The following is a 17,301-nucleotide window of genomic DNA, read 5'->3' as shown; positions in this document are numbered from 1 at the left end:
GACCTCACCTAACCTAACCTAGACACCACTTAACCTAACCTAACATCTTCATTTAGACCACCTCCCAGGCCATAAACCAAAGCTAAATTCTCCCAAAGCAAAAAAAAAACCCAACCCAACCTGGATTTGACCTGTCTCCTTTCAAACTTACTGACTTAACTCATTGTTTGAGTGGGGAACTATTTTATTATCGCGGAAGGATACGTCCGAGTCCCCCCCCCACCCCACCCCCCACCTCTTCAGACCCAGTTGCTCAAGCGTTTCTCCCACTTGGGGGTGTCTTGACGAATTAAAGGGCAGCTCACTCGCATTTTCGTCTAGATGCATATGTTAATGAGTCCATGTTTTTATATCTTTCTTAATTAGTCTGTCAGCTTCGTTTCGTCCGACAGAAAAACGCCAGACAAGATGTGGCTGTTGTCATTTTTGTATTAGTTACTTAAATGTGTGTGTGTGGGTGGGGGTTGGGGGGTGGGTTCTGAGCAAAAACCTACTTATCATTTTCGCTGATTATTAAACTTTAACAGTTTCTTTTATGCATCTCTTCATTTCTTCCCCTCTCCCCAATCGAAATAACAATTTATATTTAAAATATTTTAACCAGTGACTGCCCCCTCACCCCCACTCCCGCAAAATTTAGTCCGACCCTATCCCCCCTCCCCCCCCCCCCCCGAAACTCAAATCCAGCCCCCACCCCCCCCCCCCCCCCCCCACCCCCCACGACCTGAAAAAAAAACGTCTGAAAGGAACACTACCACCAATGATTGCTATTTTCTAAAAAAATTCATTGCCTTAGACATAGCTATAATCCTTTCCAAAATCAATAATAACATGAGGCCCAAAAAATTACTTCCCCAACGTGCGCCAGGTACCCATCACAACTGGGTGGACTCAGAGACGCCCTTCTGATATCCTAATCCAGATTTCGCCAATCAGAAATCTGCTCGTTAATTAACACCCTCAACTCAATTTCTTAATATGTATCAATATCTCAAACTGCAGCAGTTGTGTTTGTTGTATTAATGAGAAAGAACATTTTCCATTCTAACAGGAGGGGGGGGGGACAGAGATCTGAGGATTTTTTTTTTCCAATTCCACTTATACAGTACAGCATCGTTGTAATTTAAAAAAATAAATAACTCTAGACCTTTTCCAAGCGCTTGTAGCTTCTAACCAAGCTCTATAAAATATGACCTTGGTTGTTAACCTCCCCCCCCCCTTAGTTTAACCCTCTGCCTTTACATCTAGACTAGTTAAATATCGAGAAGAAAAAGATGGCTGGAAAATGAAACTGAAAATTTGTTTTTGATTTATATATACGATTTTTTTTTTTTTGCCTTTCCCGTCAACTCCACCCTCATATACATGTACGACCCCCCCCCCCTCCTTTTTTTCTCCTTCATCCCTACAACCTGGTACCATAAAACAGCTTTCTAGAAGGTTCCAAATATAAACATACCACAAGACGACGACACCGTTGGCAGCGGCGTCCTGCCCGCATGAAGATAACCCCAGCAGGGGACGCGACTCTCGAGTCCAAGAGATGAGCTATTAACTCCCCTTGACTCCTGGCGTTGAGGGTCTCCGTGACAAGCCGGCCCTCTCTTTCTCCGTGTTTCTCTTTCTTTCTCTTTCGCAACCACGCCCATATGAAAAATTAATCAAACAAAATAATCTGTATATTTCGTTTTAAAAATTTGATAAAAATCTCATTAAATAATATATAACTTGCGTAAAACAAAATTGATGAAAACTCTAACTTAAACAAGATTACAATCGTTTGCCTAAATCCTCAACCACGATTTTTACCTATTGATTCGGTATGATGGCTTTCATAATCGGCGACAACCCAAATATACCTGTTTGTTTTCTTTAACCGAACCCTAGCTCCAAAATGCTAGTCCTTTAACTCAACCTTAGCCACAATATGCCGGCTCTTTAACTAAACCTTAGCCTCAATATGCCGGCTCTTTAACTAAACCCTAGCCTCAATATGCCGGTTCTATAACTAAACCGTACCCTTACTATGCCGGCTCTTTAACTAAACCCTAGCCCCAATATGCCGGCTCTTTAACTAAACCGTAGCCTTACTATGCCGGCTCTTTAAATCAACGCTAGCATCAATATGCCGGCTCTTTAACTCAACCTTAGCCTCAATATGCCTGCTCTAACCAAACCGTTACCTCTAGATCTATATGCCGACTATTTATCTAATCCCTACCCCACTATTCCTGCTCCCAACCAAATATACCTACCCACAACCACCCTACCCCTATCGTATCCTAAGCCACGACCCCCATACCCCCATGTTCCAGAAATGGCAGATTGAATTAAAAATTTGAAAAGAAAACAAACACTTCCCGAAGGCGCGCGGTCATGTGTTTGTTTTCTAAATATTTACGTCTGATTACACTTAATGAGCGGCCCGTCAGTTATGAGCACTATAAATAAACAGTTGGGACTTCCGGTTGAGCAATGATTCGCTAGTCGATCCGACACACCTTGAGATAAACTGGTGAGGTCGAGGATTTTGGGAAGAACTGGTTTGCTAGTTCAGAATGTCGCTTATGATCTGAAACTGTGCTTCATATATTCCGAAACTGTGCTTCTCATATCATACGAACATATCCCGAATTCCGAAACGGTTTCTCTTATATGCCGTAAATTACGCTTCTTTTTGTGTGGACGTATTCCGTAACAGCAGCACATTCTAAGATTGTCTTTTTAAACTTCCAAAAAAGTCCAGTGGCAATTTTTTTTAACTAGCAGGTTCGAGTCTATTTATAGGATCATAATTATAGTCTATGGTGGAGCGGTTTAATTAACACAAAATCTATCCCATTCCAGGTTTCTCAAAAATGCAGTAGCCTACATTACATACAAACTCCGTCTTTTATCTTCTATCTAACTGGAACACAAAACAAAATACCCAATAATGACTCGTTTAAAACTCAACGCATGTCCCTTCTTTAGAAGTCTATCCAATATTTATAATTTATTTCATAATGCAAAGGCGTCTAGGCATAGTGCTGACCACACCATCCCATCATATGCAGAGGGGTCTCAGAAACATTAACTCTACTTCATACGCCCCCAATCTGTCTTGGGTACAAACGGGAAAAGATAATGAAGGTACCAGTGGGTATTTAATTCCGACATGCGCAATGCGCAAGTTTCCGTCTCCCTTGTCGTTCAGAGTGATTCGCCCTTGAGCTGGGAGCCGTTGTCGTCTGGTGGCGCTGTGTGCCGACTTCCGCTGTCAGGTTTGATAAGTCAGGCAGACGATGCACCCTTGAGTTCTGCCATTTCCCGTCCTCGGTTCATCGTTTAGGGCTTTAATGCGAGAGTGGAAAAGTAGCTTATAAAGACTGGCATGTACAATGATCAGAAACTCAAACACGTATTAATGCTACTGTCGACAGGACGTGCTCAAAGTTCATGGTTTAGCAGAATCCTCTAACCAACTTTTTGTAGTAATCTTGATCCCAACTTGCTAATTGTAGTCATAGTCTTAACTCTGACCTACAACAGTGGTTTTTAACATGGGTTTAATATAACCCCAGGGGTTTGGTGAGGTAGTCTCATGGGTTCGGCTGAGATCAAGACACACACAAGACTCAAAAGATTTACGATCGAAATTTTTTTAAAGCAGACAATAGAACTTTTAAGAAGGGTTCAGTGAATGCACATATGAAACTGGTGGTATTCGATACCCCCAAAAAGGTTAAGAACCACTGCTCTAATAGCAATTACCGGCGATGTACGGTCGGCTTAGTTAAAATTCTAAATGTGTAGGCTTTCACTTGTTATAAATACATTTTAATTAATATTAGTGGTCAGATGTCTTAATTTTAAGATTTTAAGTCTTTACCCCAACCCTAATAGCTATATCAGCGATGTACTGTCGGCTTTATTAAAATGTCTAAAAATATGTAGGTTTCATAGGTAATAAAAAAACTTAGATTAATGTTAGTGATCAAGAATGTCTTAATTTTAAGATTGTAATTGTAAGTCTTAACTCCGACTCTAATAGCTATACCAGCGATGTACAGTCGGCTTTATTAAAATGTCTCAATATGTAGGTTCCACATGCAATAAATACACTTTAATTAATTCTAGGAATCAAGTGTGTCTTGGCTTTTAGATTTTAAATTTTGAAATATATTTCTTGCAGGTTAAAAATATCCAACGCCGTGCCCTCAGACAGCGCCACCTACACGTGCAAGGCGACCAATGCCAAGGGCGAAGAGAGCACGAGCGGGATTTTAATTGTCCGAAATGGTGAGTACACACGCCAGACAATCTTCTCTTTACTTCTGTGTCCGACTGTACCAACTTCAATTGGCCGTATCAGCAGATTGCGGTGTCGGCAAAGTGAGAAATGCATGCATTCTATACATTTATTTTGTAATTTTGCGAATCTATATGTCATTCTTTGTACGTTGTATGGGACCGCGTGGCCTAAGCGGTAGAGCGCTAAGCTGCTTACTTGCTAACCCGAAAGTCTCGAGTTCGAATACGGGTCCAAATTAGTAGGACGTCCTGAGTCTCTGACGGGTACCTAACTTTACTCATGTTAGGGAAAGTAAAGGCGGCTGGGCAAAGTGCTGACAACACCTTCCCTTCATATGCAAGAAACTCAAGAAACATATGAACTCTACTCCTACTGCCCAATGGATCGCTAAGTCTAAAGAGGGTTCTTTACTTTACTTTGGACGTTGTGCAGATCTATTTCAGTCACCCTCTACGCACTTACAGGTGAACTCTACTTCACTTGTCCCATTGGACCTTCAGCTTCGATCAGACAACTGTACTTTTACTTTACGCCCTGTACATGTTTGACACTACTTCCTTCCACAGAGGACCCACCCCCTTCTGAGGCGAAAGACGGCAACACGGATTACGATTATAAAGAAACGGACACCCCCATTGATAGAGATGGAGAGTAAGTATTAGCGTCTCACACAAACTACATTCTACATCAGTATAGGTATTACATAGATCTAGAACTATATTAAATTCCCCAATCGGTAGAAGTATTACATAGGTCTATATTACATTCCTCATCAGTAAAAGTATCACATAGATCTATATTAGATTTCACATCAGTAGAAGTATCACATAGATCTATATTAGATTTCACATCAGTAGAAGTATCACATAGATCTATATTAGATTTCACATCAGTAGAAGTATCACATAGATCTATATCATATATAATACATGTTACATAAAACCAGTACCACACTAAAACTACCAGTCCTTTAGCTAAAACGTGAGGTGTGTTTTCTAATCGATATCTAGTCAAACGGGTATTAATTATCTATGAAAAAACAAGAACATTTTCAATTTTAAAAAAACGCAAGTAATTTTTTTTTCAATCTGAAAATCTACTTGTATTGATATTTAAAAAGTGAAAGTTGAAATATATTTTATATATTGGTAGGTACAGAAGAGTGCACGGATATCATTTGAGAGGAGTTTACCACGAACAATAACATATAATCAAACTGATACGTAAATAACTGATAATTTAAAATACCGCATTATAAAAAGATTACCAAGTAAAACGGATGAACGATAACAATTTTTTTTTTACGAATCTTGACAGCGACCACGCTACTTACAAAGAGACATACCCACAAATAAATAGGGGGGTGTATTTACTTTAGCGGGATAATGTCCGCGGAAGAATGAGCTCTTAATAGCGTAAATACCGAGTTATCTGCCCGGAGCTGCATACGGATGACACATCTAGGGCCCGCAATCTCCGACCCCCATCTCGCTCGTGTCATACCGAGACATGACGGAAACCAACGAGTTTTTGTGAGGGTTGTTTTTTTTTTAGAGAGAAAATTTGGTTTACGGTTATACTGGGTAGAGATGCCTAAGGGGTTGCAAATTTGGGGTGGGGGGGGGGGGGTTGGGGTTGGGGTGGATGGGAGATTGTGGTTTATGATTTAGTCACAAGAGCAGGAAGCAGATATGTAGGATAGGGCATCTATCTGGCCGTATGATGAATGTCGGATAGCGAGGTCATGTGACAGGCGTTATCGATGACGTCATTTACATAGGTTCATAGCGCAATGGGCTTTGGTTTGATGGCTAAATGGGCTTCGTGTTCATGGCACAATGGGCTTCGACTTTATATTGAAATGGACTCCATGACGAAATGGGCTTCGGGTTTATAGCGAAATGGGCTCTGGCTTTATTGTGAAATGGGCTTCGACTTTATAGTGCAATGATTTTCGGTTTATAGTAATATAGGTTTTTGCTACATATTACAATGGACTTTGGCTTTATAGCATAATTGATTTCGGCTTTTGAGTGCAATTGTCTTCGGTCTTTTAGTGCAATGGGCTTCGGTTTTATAGCGGAATGGGTTTCGCTTGCACTTTTTAAATAAAGACTTCACTGCTGACGAGTGAAAATGCAACACGTGTAACACGAATTTTAGTTTTTTCTTAGAAACAGTGGGTTACAGATACTAATGTCTTAGTATTATAGCTTGCGGTACAGCTTCAGAATAGGACTGTTCATTCGAATAGAAGCTATATGCTTCTCAATCCTACGCCCAATTTAAAAAAAAATAACAGCGTGCTTTTTTTATACTAAGTTTATACAAACACTCATTATTTTTGGGTCCTAATAAAAATTATTATTTGAACAAGATGCGTCTTTCAAAAATAATTTTAAAAAATAAAAATAAAAACGACTGTACAAAGCAGACTGATGCCACAATTCATCCCCACCCTACTCACCCATTTCCCCTCCCCCCGGGGACTCTAAACTTAAAAAAGAACACGCCTAACCGTGTCATTGTGTAGCCCAGGGCGAGTAAGATTCCTGTCCAGCTCGGGCAAGATTTGTAAACCATGTCGGTAAATAAATGCTGAATCTTGACTGGCGGGATTTAGACGAGCGCGGTGGACGACTTCGCATGCGCGTTTTGTGTATAGTTTACTTAAATAACGGTAATGGGTGTTTACGTGAATCCCGTACTGTAAAACGTACACGTCTTTTAAATCACTAAAATGGGATATTTTTTTTTTGGTCATCTGTGACGCCAAATTGGTCATTTACTGTATTGTAAACACTACCTAAACCTAGTGTAATTAAACCGAAATTGAGTAGTTCCTTCTAAGTACGATTGAATAAATATAGTAGTTTAAACTATAACATACACTAGTCGTTTAGACTTAGAAACGTTGGTGTTCAGTTCCATCCGGAGCAAAAATATCTCATTGTCCAATCGATTATTGTGAACCAGTGTACGTTTATGAAAGTATTTGGGCCCACGTCTATTTAAGAGACATAAAGCTATTTTTTTAGCAGAACACAATTGACATACAAAAAGGTGGGGGGGGGGTCTTTACTACCCATTTGTAATAGGGGGGAGTGATTTTGTTTCTTTGATATATTGCTACAACGATTTCACATTGCACCGTGGTTTGCATTAAAGCAAAGACCCCCCCCCCCCCCCACTTTCCACCCTTGCACCAATTGATTTACTCAAGTCTATTTACTTTTAGGGTTTAAATTTCCCAATGGATTTCGTTCCGGTACCCATCACGTGACCAGAAATGTTTCCCCTCTAAAACTCTCCAAATTCTGGTTCATATTTTTGCCCATACATTCCTCGAAATGGTCTTGAAATTTTCATCACATGTCCGTTTACGAAACCGTTTCTGAATAGATGAAAAAAAATTTCTAATTAAATTCTTAACCATGCCATGTTGTCTATCTACCAGTAATGCCGTGTTAATTGAGTTAAAACATTTTTTAAAAAAAAATACTTTTTGAACCAAAATTTACCTTAACATATCCTATATAATGAAAAAAATATTTTTTTGAAAGAATGTTAACGGTTTATGCTAAATTTAAACAACTCTCCATGTCTGTGCATACATCTTTTATCTTTATCTAACCTGTCAGAAGTTTTAATAGCGCTGTGTGCGGGTCGAGTCCCACACAATCCCACACCAGCCCACACAATCTAACGATTTCACTTTTTCCCTTCTTCAAATTGGAGATGACGTCTTGATAAGTTTTGAAGTCAGACGTCACTCCTGGTAAACAGCTCACCCCCACCCCCACACTGCACCCCCCAATCCCTCTTAATTCTCACCGCTCTACCACGACGCCACCCACTAGTTCAAGGTCACAAGCGATTACCTTTAAAGCAGTCAAGTTAAAATGGGTTCCCGTAAATTTTGTTGTTTTGTAAATTTAAATTTAAAAAACAATAAAAACAAAATCTAGACGTTTCCTAAAATTTAAGGAGAGTTACATCAATATAGGGCAGTCAATGCCAACATAGATATGTCACACCATCATAAGAAAGTAACATAACTATTTTTTTAAATGCATAGTACCAAAAAGTAGAAAATAAATTATTTTCTTAAATTATATAAAAATACACTACTACTTAAATACCTATTAACAAAAGCGCGGGTCACTATATTATCTATTATATACATTTACTAGTATTTAGGGGGAGAACAAAGCCTAGACAGTAACCAAATTATATTTTGGACCCTGGTAAATTTAAAAGAGGCAGATAAAGTAGAGTTCACCTGTGATAGAGAAGCCATATTGTTTGGTCAAAACCAGGCTCTCAAGTAGCTTTTTGGTACCCAAATTAATCCTATAGAGGGAGGCATGGTCGGATGGTAGAGCATACGACTGCTAACCAGAAAGTCTCGAGTTCGGATCCCGGGCTGGAGTCTGCTGTGATGTCTTTGAGTCCACCCTGCTCTGACCCAGATTCGGAAAACAAAGGCAGCTGAGCAAAAAGCTCACCACACTATAATCCCCTTATGCTAAGGTCATTGAAACAGATGAACTCTACTTCATCTGCCCTCTATGTCTTATGCACGAACGGGAAATTATGATAACGTATTGTCAGTAATGAGGTCTACTTTTCTTTATTTAAAATAGAATTTTCAGTATCTCTCTTTTGCCAACATACACAAAAGTCAGGGGAAAAAAACGTGTCTATGTATTATTTGTCTGATTGTTAACCCTAACAGCTATCGTAAATAAATAACAAAATAAATAAAACAATAAAAATAAAATGGGGTAAAACATTTTGGCCAACACTAAATCACAACACCATCTCGGTATCTACAAACGTCAAGAAACAATGGATGGAACTGTACAGGCTTAAAATAGATGGAACTGTATAGAATCCAATCCACCTTTTTAATCTCGCGTGGTACGTTGCTTTTATTGGATGTCACGTGATTTATCGAGGCATCAGATGAGAGTGAGAGATAAATATTGGGAGTATTGGAGACACCTCCTCTTCTCCTCCCCCTCCACAATATGTTGGTCGTGACGTCACCTGGACACCAGGAGGTGACTTTGTTGTATTACTTCTGACTTTAAAACATGGTGTTGCGTCTAGTTAACTTTAAAAATTTCGGCTAGATATTCCAAACACTTACATCGATTTTTACAAAAAAATATCTTCCACTGGTTATGATAGCAACATAAAAATAGAAACCTACATAATAGCAATATGTAAACCTATATAATGGAAATAAAAATATATATAAGTAGTATACACATTTTAGCCAACATAATATCAATATAAAAATGTAAACTTATATAATGGCCATAGAAATATGTAAGTAGTATAAAAGTTTAGCCTAGATAATATCAATATAAAAATATAAGCCTACATAATTTATAATAGCAACAAAAAAAGTAAAAATGTAAGCCTATTTAAAAGCACAAAAAAAATATGTACACCAATATAATAGCAATATAAAAATGTAAGCCTATATAATAGCAACAAAAAATGTAAAAATGTAATCCTTGATAATTGCAATTGTAGAAATAAAACATTTCAATCTGATAAACGAACATTTTTTTTTAAATTTAGACTTTTAAATTGTCCATATAACTACTCCGTTAAGCCCTCGTTAGCCCTTAATCAAAGCTATAACACCCCCCCCCCCCCTTTAGAACGGACAATGCAAAGTCCCCGATTTAACTGTCGACAAAAGCTCTAAATAGCTACCAAAAACTGCCCTTGAGCTCAAGCCATTATACCCCCTCTTTCCCTACACCAAGCCTATGTCAATGCTAATGGCGAGCCTTCATAATTAACCCTTACAACTATCGATGTTACAAATCCCTGTGTTAATACCATATAAAAAATATAATAAATATCTTCGTGATGACAACGTATGACAGTTTTAAACCCTTTATTTTTAACGATCGTGACCGCATTTGTGAAAGCTATGTAAAAAACAAAGATTTATATAGAGCCCACACAACGACCCCCCTCCTCCTTCTCCCACAGTAATATCACGACCCCCCCCCCCTGTATTCCGACCCCTATGATTTATGTAATGCTCTAATCTCCCTGTGTCTTGTACTTTTATATGTAAGACATCTGTTACGTCACAGACAGCCCTTTCAAGCAAAGTCCGACAACCCCACGCAGCCTATGTGATAAGTAGCATATCGTATTAACCCTCCACAGGCTGATTTCGTACAGGCTAATGTTGCATTACAAAATGATAAACAACATATCAAGTTAACCCTTCACTCTCCATGGCCAGACGTATAAAATTTTCTTTAATCAATTTCACAGTAGTGTTGTGTTTTTAGTTTAACGCGAATATGTGTTAATAGAATGGGGTGGGGGGGGGGGGGGGGTGACGTACTTTAGGGCTTTTGGCTTATGGATTAATAGTATGCTCTTTAAAAAAAATAAGCTGAAAATGGTACTGGCATCAATACATCATAATGCATCATAATACATCAAACAAATCAACATTGAAACTAAAATCTACAGAAAAAAATGTTATAAGTATTTGTACATAGATCTATGTATATATAAAAATAAATGTACATGTATATATATATATATATATATATATATATATATATATATATATATATATATATATATATATATATATATATATATATATATATATATATATACATATATATATATATATATATATATACATATATATATATATATATATATATATATATATATATATATATATATATATATATATATATACATATATATATATATATACATATATATATATACATACATATATATATATACATATATATATATACATATATATATATATATACATATATATATATATATACATATATATATATATATACATATATATATATATATACATATATATATATATATACATATATATATATATATACATATATATATATATATACATATATATATATATATACATATATATATATATATACATATATATATATATATACATATATATATATATATATATATACATATATACATCATATATATAAATATAAATATATATATATATATATATGCTTTGTTACGTTAGTAAGTTTCAAACCCTTTCAAAATGTGAATGCCGTTGAACATTCTCCGAAACGAAATTGCTTTAAACATTTCCTGTATAAATGTTTACTGCCTGGGGTGGGGGGAGGGGGGGCATCTGGTGAGTCGCCCAGGTTATTTCCTCCTCTGGCTCTAGGAAAAACTCTGCGATTGTGGTCGCCTGTGTTAGTCGGGTCTGCTGAAAACCTTATGACACTTGTAAACACGCGCGCTAATAGGTTCCTACGGCAGTTGTCTGGTGGGGTTCCTGGGGGGGGGGGTGGGTTCCTGGGGGTGGGAGGGTGGGGTTCCTGGGGGTGGGAGGGTGGGGTTCCTGGGGGTGGGAGGGTGGGGTTCCTGGGGGTGGGAGGGTGGGGTTTCTGGGGGTGGGAGGGTGGGGTTTCTGGGGGTGGGAGGGTGGGGTTTCTGGGGGTGGGAGGGTGGGGTTTCTGGGGGTGGGAGGGTGGGGTTCCTGGGGGTGGGGGTGGGAGGGTGGGGTGGTTGTGTAATGGTGGTGTTGGTTGAGAAGGTGGTGGTGTAGTATGGTGTGGTGGATTAAGTGAGGGGTGGGGTATTTAACAAGGTGTGTCTGATGAGGTTCCTGGGGTGGGGATAGGAGGGTGGGGTGGTTGTGTAACGGTGGTGTAGGTTGAGGTGGTGGTGGTGTAGGCTGAGAAGGAGGTGGTGTTGGTTGAGGTTGTGGTGTTGCTTGAGAAGGTGATGGTGTAGTATGGACTGGTGGATTAAGTGAGGGGTGGTGTATTTATCAAGGTGTGTCTGATGAGGTTCCTGGGGTGGGGATAGGAGGGTGGGGTGGTTGTGTAACGGTGGTGTTGGTTGGGGTGGTGTAGGTTGAGGTGGTGGTGGTGTAAGTTGAGAAGGTGGTGGTGTTGGTTGAGGTGGTGGTGGTGTAGTATGGAGTGGTGAATATATGAGGGATGGTGTATTTATCAAGGCGTGGTGAGGTTTTGGGGGTGGGGCTAGAAGGGTGGGGTGGTTGTGTAATGATGGAGTTGGTTGAGAAGGTGGTGTAGTATGTAGTGGTGGATTAAGTGAGGGGTGGTGTATTTATCAAGGTGGGTCTGGTGAGGTTCCTGGGGGGGGGGGGGATAGGAGGGTGGGGTGGTTGTGTAACGGTGGTGTAGTTTGAGAAGGTGGTGGTGTAGTATGGAGTGGTGGATTGGGGAGTGGTGTATTTATCAAGGTGTCTGGTGAGGTGTCTGGGGGTGGGGTGGTTGTGTAATGGTGGTGTTGAGTGAGGTGGTGGTGGTGTAGTATGGAGTGGTGGATTAAGTGAGGGGTGGTGTATTTATTAAGGTGTGTCTGGTGATGTTCCTGGGGTGAGGATAGAAGGGTGGGGTGGTTGCGTAACGGTGGTGTAGGTTGACAAGGTGGTGGTGTAGTATTGAGTGGTGGTTTGGGGAGTGGTGTATTTATCAAGGTGTGATGTAGTATCAAATGTTGGTGTGTGGCCTAAAGTGGTAGTTTAAAGTATTGTGTATCATTAAATTACGGCATATCATCAAATGGTGACAAATTGTATAATGATGTTCAATTATAAAATGATTTTAATTTATCAGATTGTGGTTAGGAATATAATGGTGGTAAATTATCTAATGATGTTAAATTATGAAATTGTGTAAAATTATCAAGTGGTGGAAAAGTATCAAATTATGGCTAGGAATAAAAGGGTGGTAAATTAAGAAATGGCGGTCAATTATCAAATAGTGGTAAGGAATGAAATTCCCCCTTCTGTAAAACTTGCGATTGTCGCCGAGCGAAATCCTCTTAACTCACTTAAACTTAAGAAATAAAGTAAAAACCACGATTTTCCATATTAGTATAAAGTTTAACTTTCATTAGCTATGTATTAAGTGGATGAAATAAAGAAATCATTTTTGTTTTTATTTAACATTATGTCAAACTGCACAATTAATATTATAACAGGAAATATAAAACATTAATCCAAACATCATATTCTATTTTCTTCTTCCACTAGTTTCAACGGCAGCTACGACAAAAGGACATGGGTATCTACCAATGAGAATACACCAAAAGAAGAAAAGTAAGTGTTTTTTTTCTAATAGTGGTTCTTAACCTGGGTGAGTCAGTCTCAGGGTTTCGGCGAAGATCTAGATATACACCCAACTCACGATCGGATTTTATCAATGCAGATGATTTAACTGTAAGAAATGTTCGGTGAATGCACATATGAAAGCGTTGGGGTTCGGTATCTCCAAAAAAAAACTTAAGAACCACTGGCTTAGAGAGTATACTAGACTATCAGCCTTTTTATACCCAGCAGTGTTAAGTAATGGTTTTCGTAGAAATTGCTTACTGATAGTGTCTTTCTAACTGACACGATGGTCCTTTCTGTGACTGATATGATGGCTCCCTCTGTGAAGCACATTGTGACCCTCCCTCTAATTTTGTGGCCCTCACTCTAATTTTGTGGCCCTCCTTCTAATACTGTGGCCCTCCCTCTAATTTTGTGGCCCTCTCTCTAATACTGTGGCCCTCCCTCTAATACTGTGACCCTCCCTCTAATACTGTGGCCCTCCTTCTAATACTGTGGCCCTCACTCTAATTTTGTGGCCCTCCTTCTAATACTGTGGCCCTCCCTCTAATTTTGTGGCCCTCTCTCTAATACTGTGACCCTCCCTCTAATACTGTGGCCCTCCCTCTAATACTGTGGCCCTCCCTCTAATACTGTGGCCCTCCCTCTAATACTGTGGCCCTCCTTCTAATACTGTGGCCCTCCCTCTAATACTGTGGCCCTCACTCTAATTTTGTGGCCCTCCATCTAATTGTGTGGCCCTCCCTCTAATACTGTGGCCCTCCCTCTAATACTGTGGCCCTCCCTCTAATACTGTGGCCCTCCTTCTAATACTGTGGCCCTCCCTCTAATTTTGTGGCCCTCTCTCTAATACTGTGACCCTCCCTCTAATACTGTGGCCCTCCTTCTAATACTGTGGCCCTCCCTCTAATTTTGTGACCCTCCCTCTGATACTGTGGCCCTCCCTCTAATACTGTGGCCCTCCCTCTAATACTGTGGCCCTCTCTCTAATACTGTGGCCCTCCTTCTAATACTGTGGCCCTCCCTCTAATTTTGTGGCCCTCTCTAATACTGTGACCCTCCCTCTAATACTGTGGCCCTCCTTCTAATACTGTGGCCCTCCCTCTAATTTTGTGGCCCTCTCTCTAATACTGTGGCCCTCCCTCTAATACTGTGGCCCTCCCTCTAATACTGTGGCCCTCCGTCTAATTGTGTGGCCCTCCCTCTAATTTTGTGGCCCTCCCTCTAATACTGTGGCCCTCCCTCTAATACTGTGGCCCTCCCTCTAATACTGTGGCCCTCCCTCTAATTTTGTGACCCTCCCTCTAATACTGTGGCCCTCCCTCTAATACTGTGGCCCTCCCTCTAATTTTGTGGCCCTCCCTCTAATACTGTGGCCCTCCCTCTAATTTTGTGACCCTCCCTCTAATACTGTGGCCCTCTCTCTAATTTTGTGGCCCTCCCTCTAATACTGTGGCCCTCCCTCTAATTTTGTGGCCCTCCCTCTAATACTGTGGCCCTCCCTCTAATTTTGTGACCCTCCCTCTAATACTGTGGCCCTCCCTCTAATACTGTGGCCCTCCCTCTAATACTGTGGCCCTCCCTCTAATTTTGTGACCCTCCCTCTAATACTGTGGCCCTCCCTCTAATACTGTGGCCCTCCCTCTAATACTGTGGCCCTCCCTCTAATTTTGTGGCCCTCCCTCTAATACTGTGGCCCTCCCTCTAATACTGTGGCCCTCCCTCTAATACTGTGGCCCTCCCTTTAATACTGTGGCCCTCCCTCTAATACTGTGGCCCTCCCTCTAATACTGTGGCCCTCCCTCTAATACTGTGGCCCTCCCTCTAATTTTGTGACCCTCCCTTTAATACTGTGGCCCTCCCTCTAATACTGTGGCCCTCCCTCTAATTTTGTGGCCCTCCCTCTAATACTGTGGCCCTCCCTCTAATACTGTGGCCCTCCCTCTAATTTTGTGGCCCTCCCTCTAATACTGTGGCCCTCCCTCTAATACTGTGGCCCTCCCTCTAATACTGTGGCCCTCCCTCTAATACTGTGGCCCTCCCTCTAATTTTGTGGCCCTCCCTCTAATACTGTGGCCCTCCCTCTAATTTTGTGGCCCTCCCTCTAATACTGTGGCCCTCCCTCTAATACTGTGGCCCTCCCTCTAATACTGTGGCCCTCCCTCTAATACTGTGGCCCTCCCTCTAATACTGTGGCCCTCCCTCTAATAATGTGTCCCTCTCTCTAATACTGTGGCCCTCCCTCTAATTGTGTGGCCCTCCCTCTAATTGTGTGGCCCTCCCTCTAATTTTGTGGCCCTCCCTCTAATACTGTGGCCCTCCCTCTAATACTGTGGCCCTCCCTCTAATACTGTGGCCCTCCCTCTAATACTGTGGCCCTCCCTCTAATACTGTGGCCCTCCCTCTAATTTTGTGACACCCCCTCTAATACTGTGGCCCTCCCTCTAATACTGTGGCCCTCCCTCTAATACTGTGGCCCTCCATCTAATTGTGTGGCCCTCCCTCTAATACTGTGACCCTCTCTCTAATACTGTGGCCCTCCCTCTAATACTGTGGCCCTGCCTCTAATACTGTGGCCCTCCCTCTAATACTGTGACCCTCCCTCTAATACTGTGGCCCTCCCTCTAATACTGTGGCCCTCCCTCTAATACTGTGGCCCTCCCTCTAATTTTGTGACACTCCCTCTAATACTGTGGCCCTCACTCTAATACTGTGGCCCTCTCTCACCAGGCCCCCTCGTGTGAACCCGGATAAAGAAAAAGACCGAGAGAAGGACGGGTTCTGCCAGGTCTACAAGGGCTCCACCTGCTCCTTGTACATGGGCAACAGCAGTGTCTTCGTCAGGTCCAAGAAAACTCTCGCGGAGAGGGAGGAGAAATTTATTGGTAGGTACCGGGAATGTGTGGGTGGGGAGGGTCCTTCCTGGCTGAGGTCGGTGTTCATGAGAGTGTGGGGTTGGGTTCGAATTTAGGGTTAGAGAAGCTAACAAGAGTGTTGGGTTGGGTTCGTGATTATGCATAATTAAAGGTTGGGGTTTGGTTTACAGTTATTTAGATTTAGATACGTATGGGGGTTGGGTTAATGGCTGCGTGAGGTAGGCACCCAGGAGTGTAAGGGTTGGGCTCACGGTCTAGCTGAGGAAGGTACTGATAATGTGGGGTTGGGTTTATGGTAGGCTGAGGTAGGTATCCAGGAGCGTAATACTGGATTTGGTTTCATAGTTAACCCAAGGTACATTCCAGAGATAGTAGAGTTAGGCTTTCTGTTAACTTTTGTTGTTTTTTTTAAATCTATATTTTGCCATATCTACAGTGATACAAAAAGTGATACCGCTTAGCATTTTTTTATGCTTAGAAATAACACAACATCGTGTTCACGTAGAAAAAAAATTAGTTTCCAGAAATAGCTTTAACATTTTCATATAGCAGAATACGGTGATATATTTTTTGTGTGATTGACTCGTAGAAAACACCTTAATAGATACCTTCGGTGCCGTCAATACTTTTCTGGAATCCCTGAACTCACATAGCACCCCCTTACGGCGCCAGTCTAGCGCTGGCTGTCTCCCATCTCCCATCAACCGGCGGGGCGAATCCCTCAGTGACAGATGACCTTTGTCACAGCGACAAAAAAACCTCCGCCGGCGAAGACAATTTGTCCATACGCCGGCTTCGTCGCGCCGCACCCGGCTGTTGTTTTTCCGCTGTTCCGGTTAATCCCAGACGGCCAATTGTCGTGCGTCTTGCAGGTCGGATTGATCTTTAACTACACGGGCCTCGGTGTTTTTTGTCTTTATGATTCCCGTCGTCTCGGGGATTAGGGGTTCCAGAACGGAGCTAGAGGCGCG

General features: G+C 41.1%; 1 protein-coding gene across 1 annotated transcript in view; it reads left to right on the top strand.

Moving 5' to 3' along the window:
* LOC131949945 (inactive tyrosine-protein kinase transmembrane receptor ROR1) overlaps positions 1-17,301 on the top strand; it is a gene marked incomplete at its 5' end in the record, with an annotated part of 115,478 nt that overhangs the window by 81,188 nt on the left and 16,989 nt on the right. The window contains 4 exons of the mRNA XM_059311907.1: positions 4,175-4,281; positions 4,861-4,945; positions 13,377-13,442; positions 16,185-16,339. Of these exons, the coding sequence (XP_059167890.1) occupies positions 4,175-4,281; positions 4,861-4,945; positions 13,377-13,442; positions 16,185-16,339 (413 nt within the window). The remainder of the gene's footprint in view (positions 1-4,174; positions 4,282-4,860; positions 4,946-13,376; positions 13,443-16,184; positions 16,340-17,301) is intronic.

Source organism: Physella acuta, unplaced genomic scaffold, assembly GCF_028476545.2.
Source record: "Physella acuta isolate Inbredline_101_S28 unplaced genomic scaffold, ASM2847654v3 ptg000720l, whole genome shotgun sequence".
Taxonomy (NCBI): Eukaryota; Metazoa; Mollusca; class Gastropoda; family Physidae; genus Physella; species Physella acuta.
Note: the sequence above shows the minus strand (reverse complement) of the source record. Positions and strands in the feature narration are given on the sequence as shown.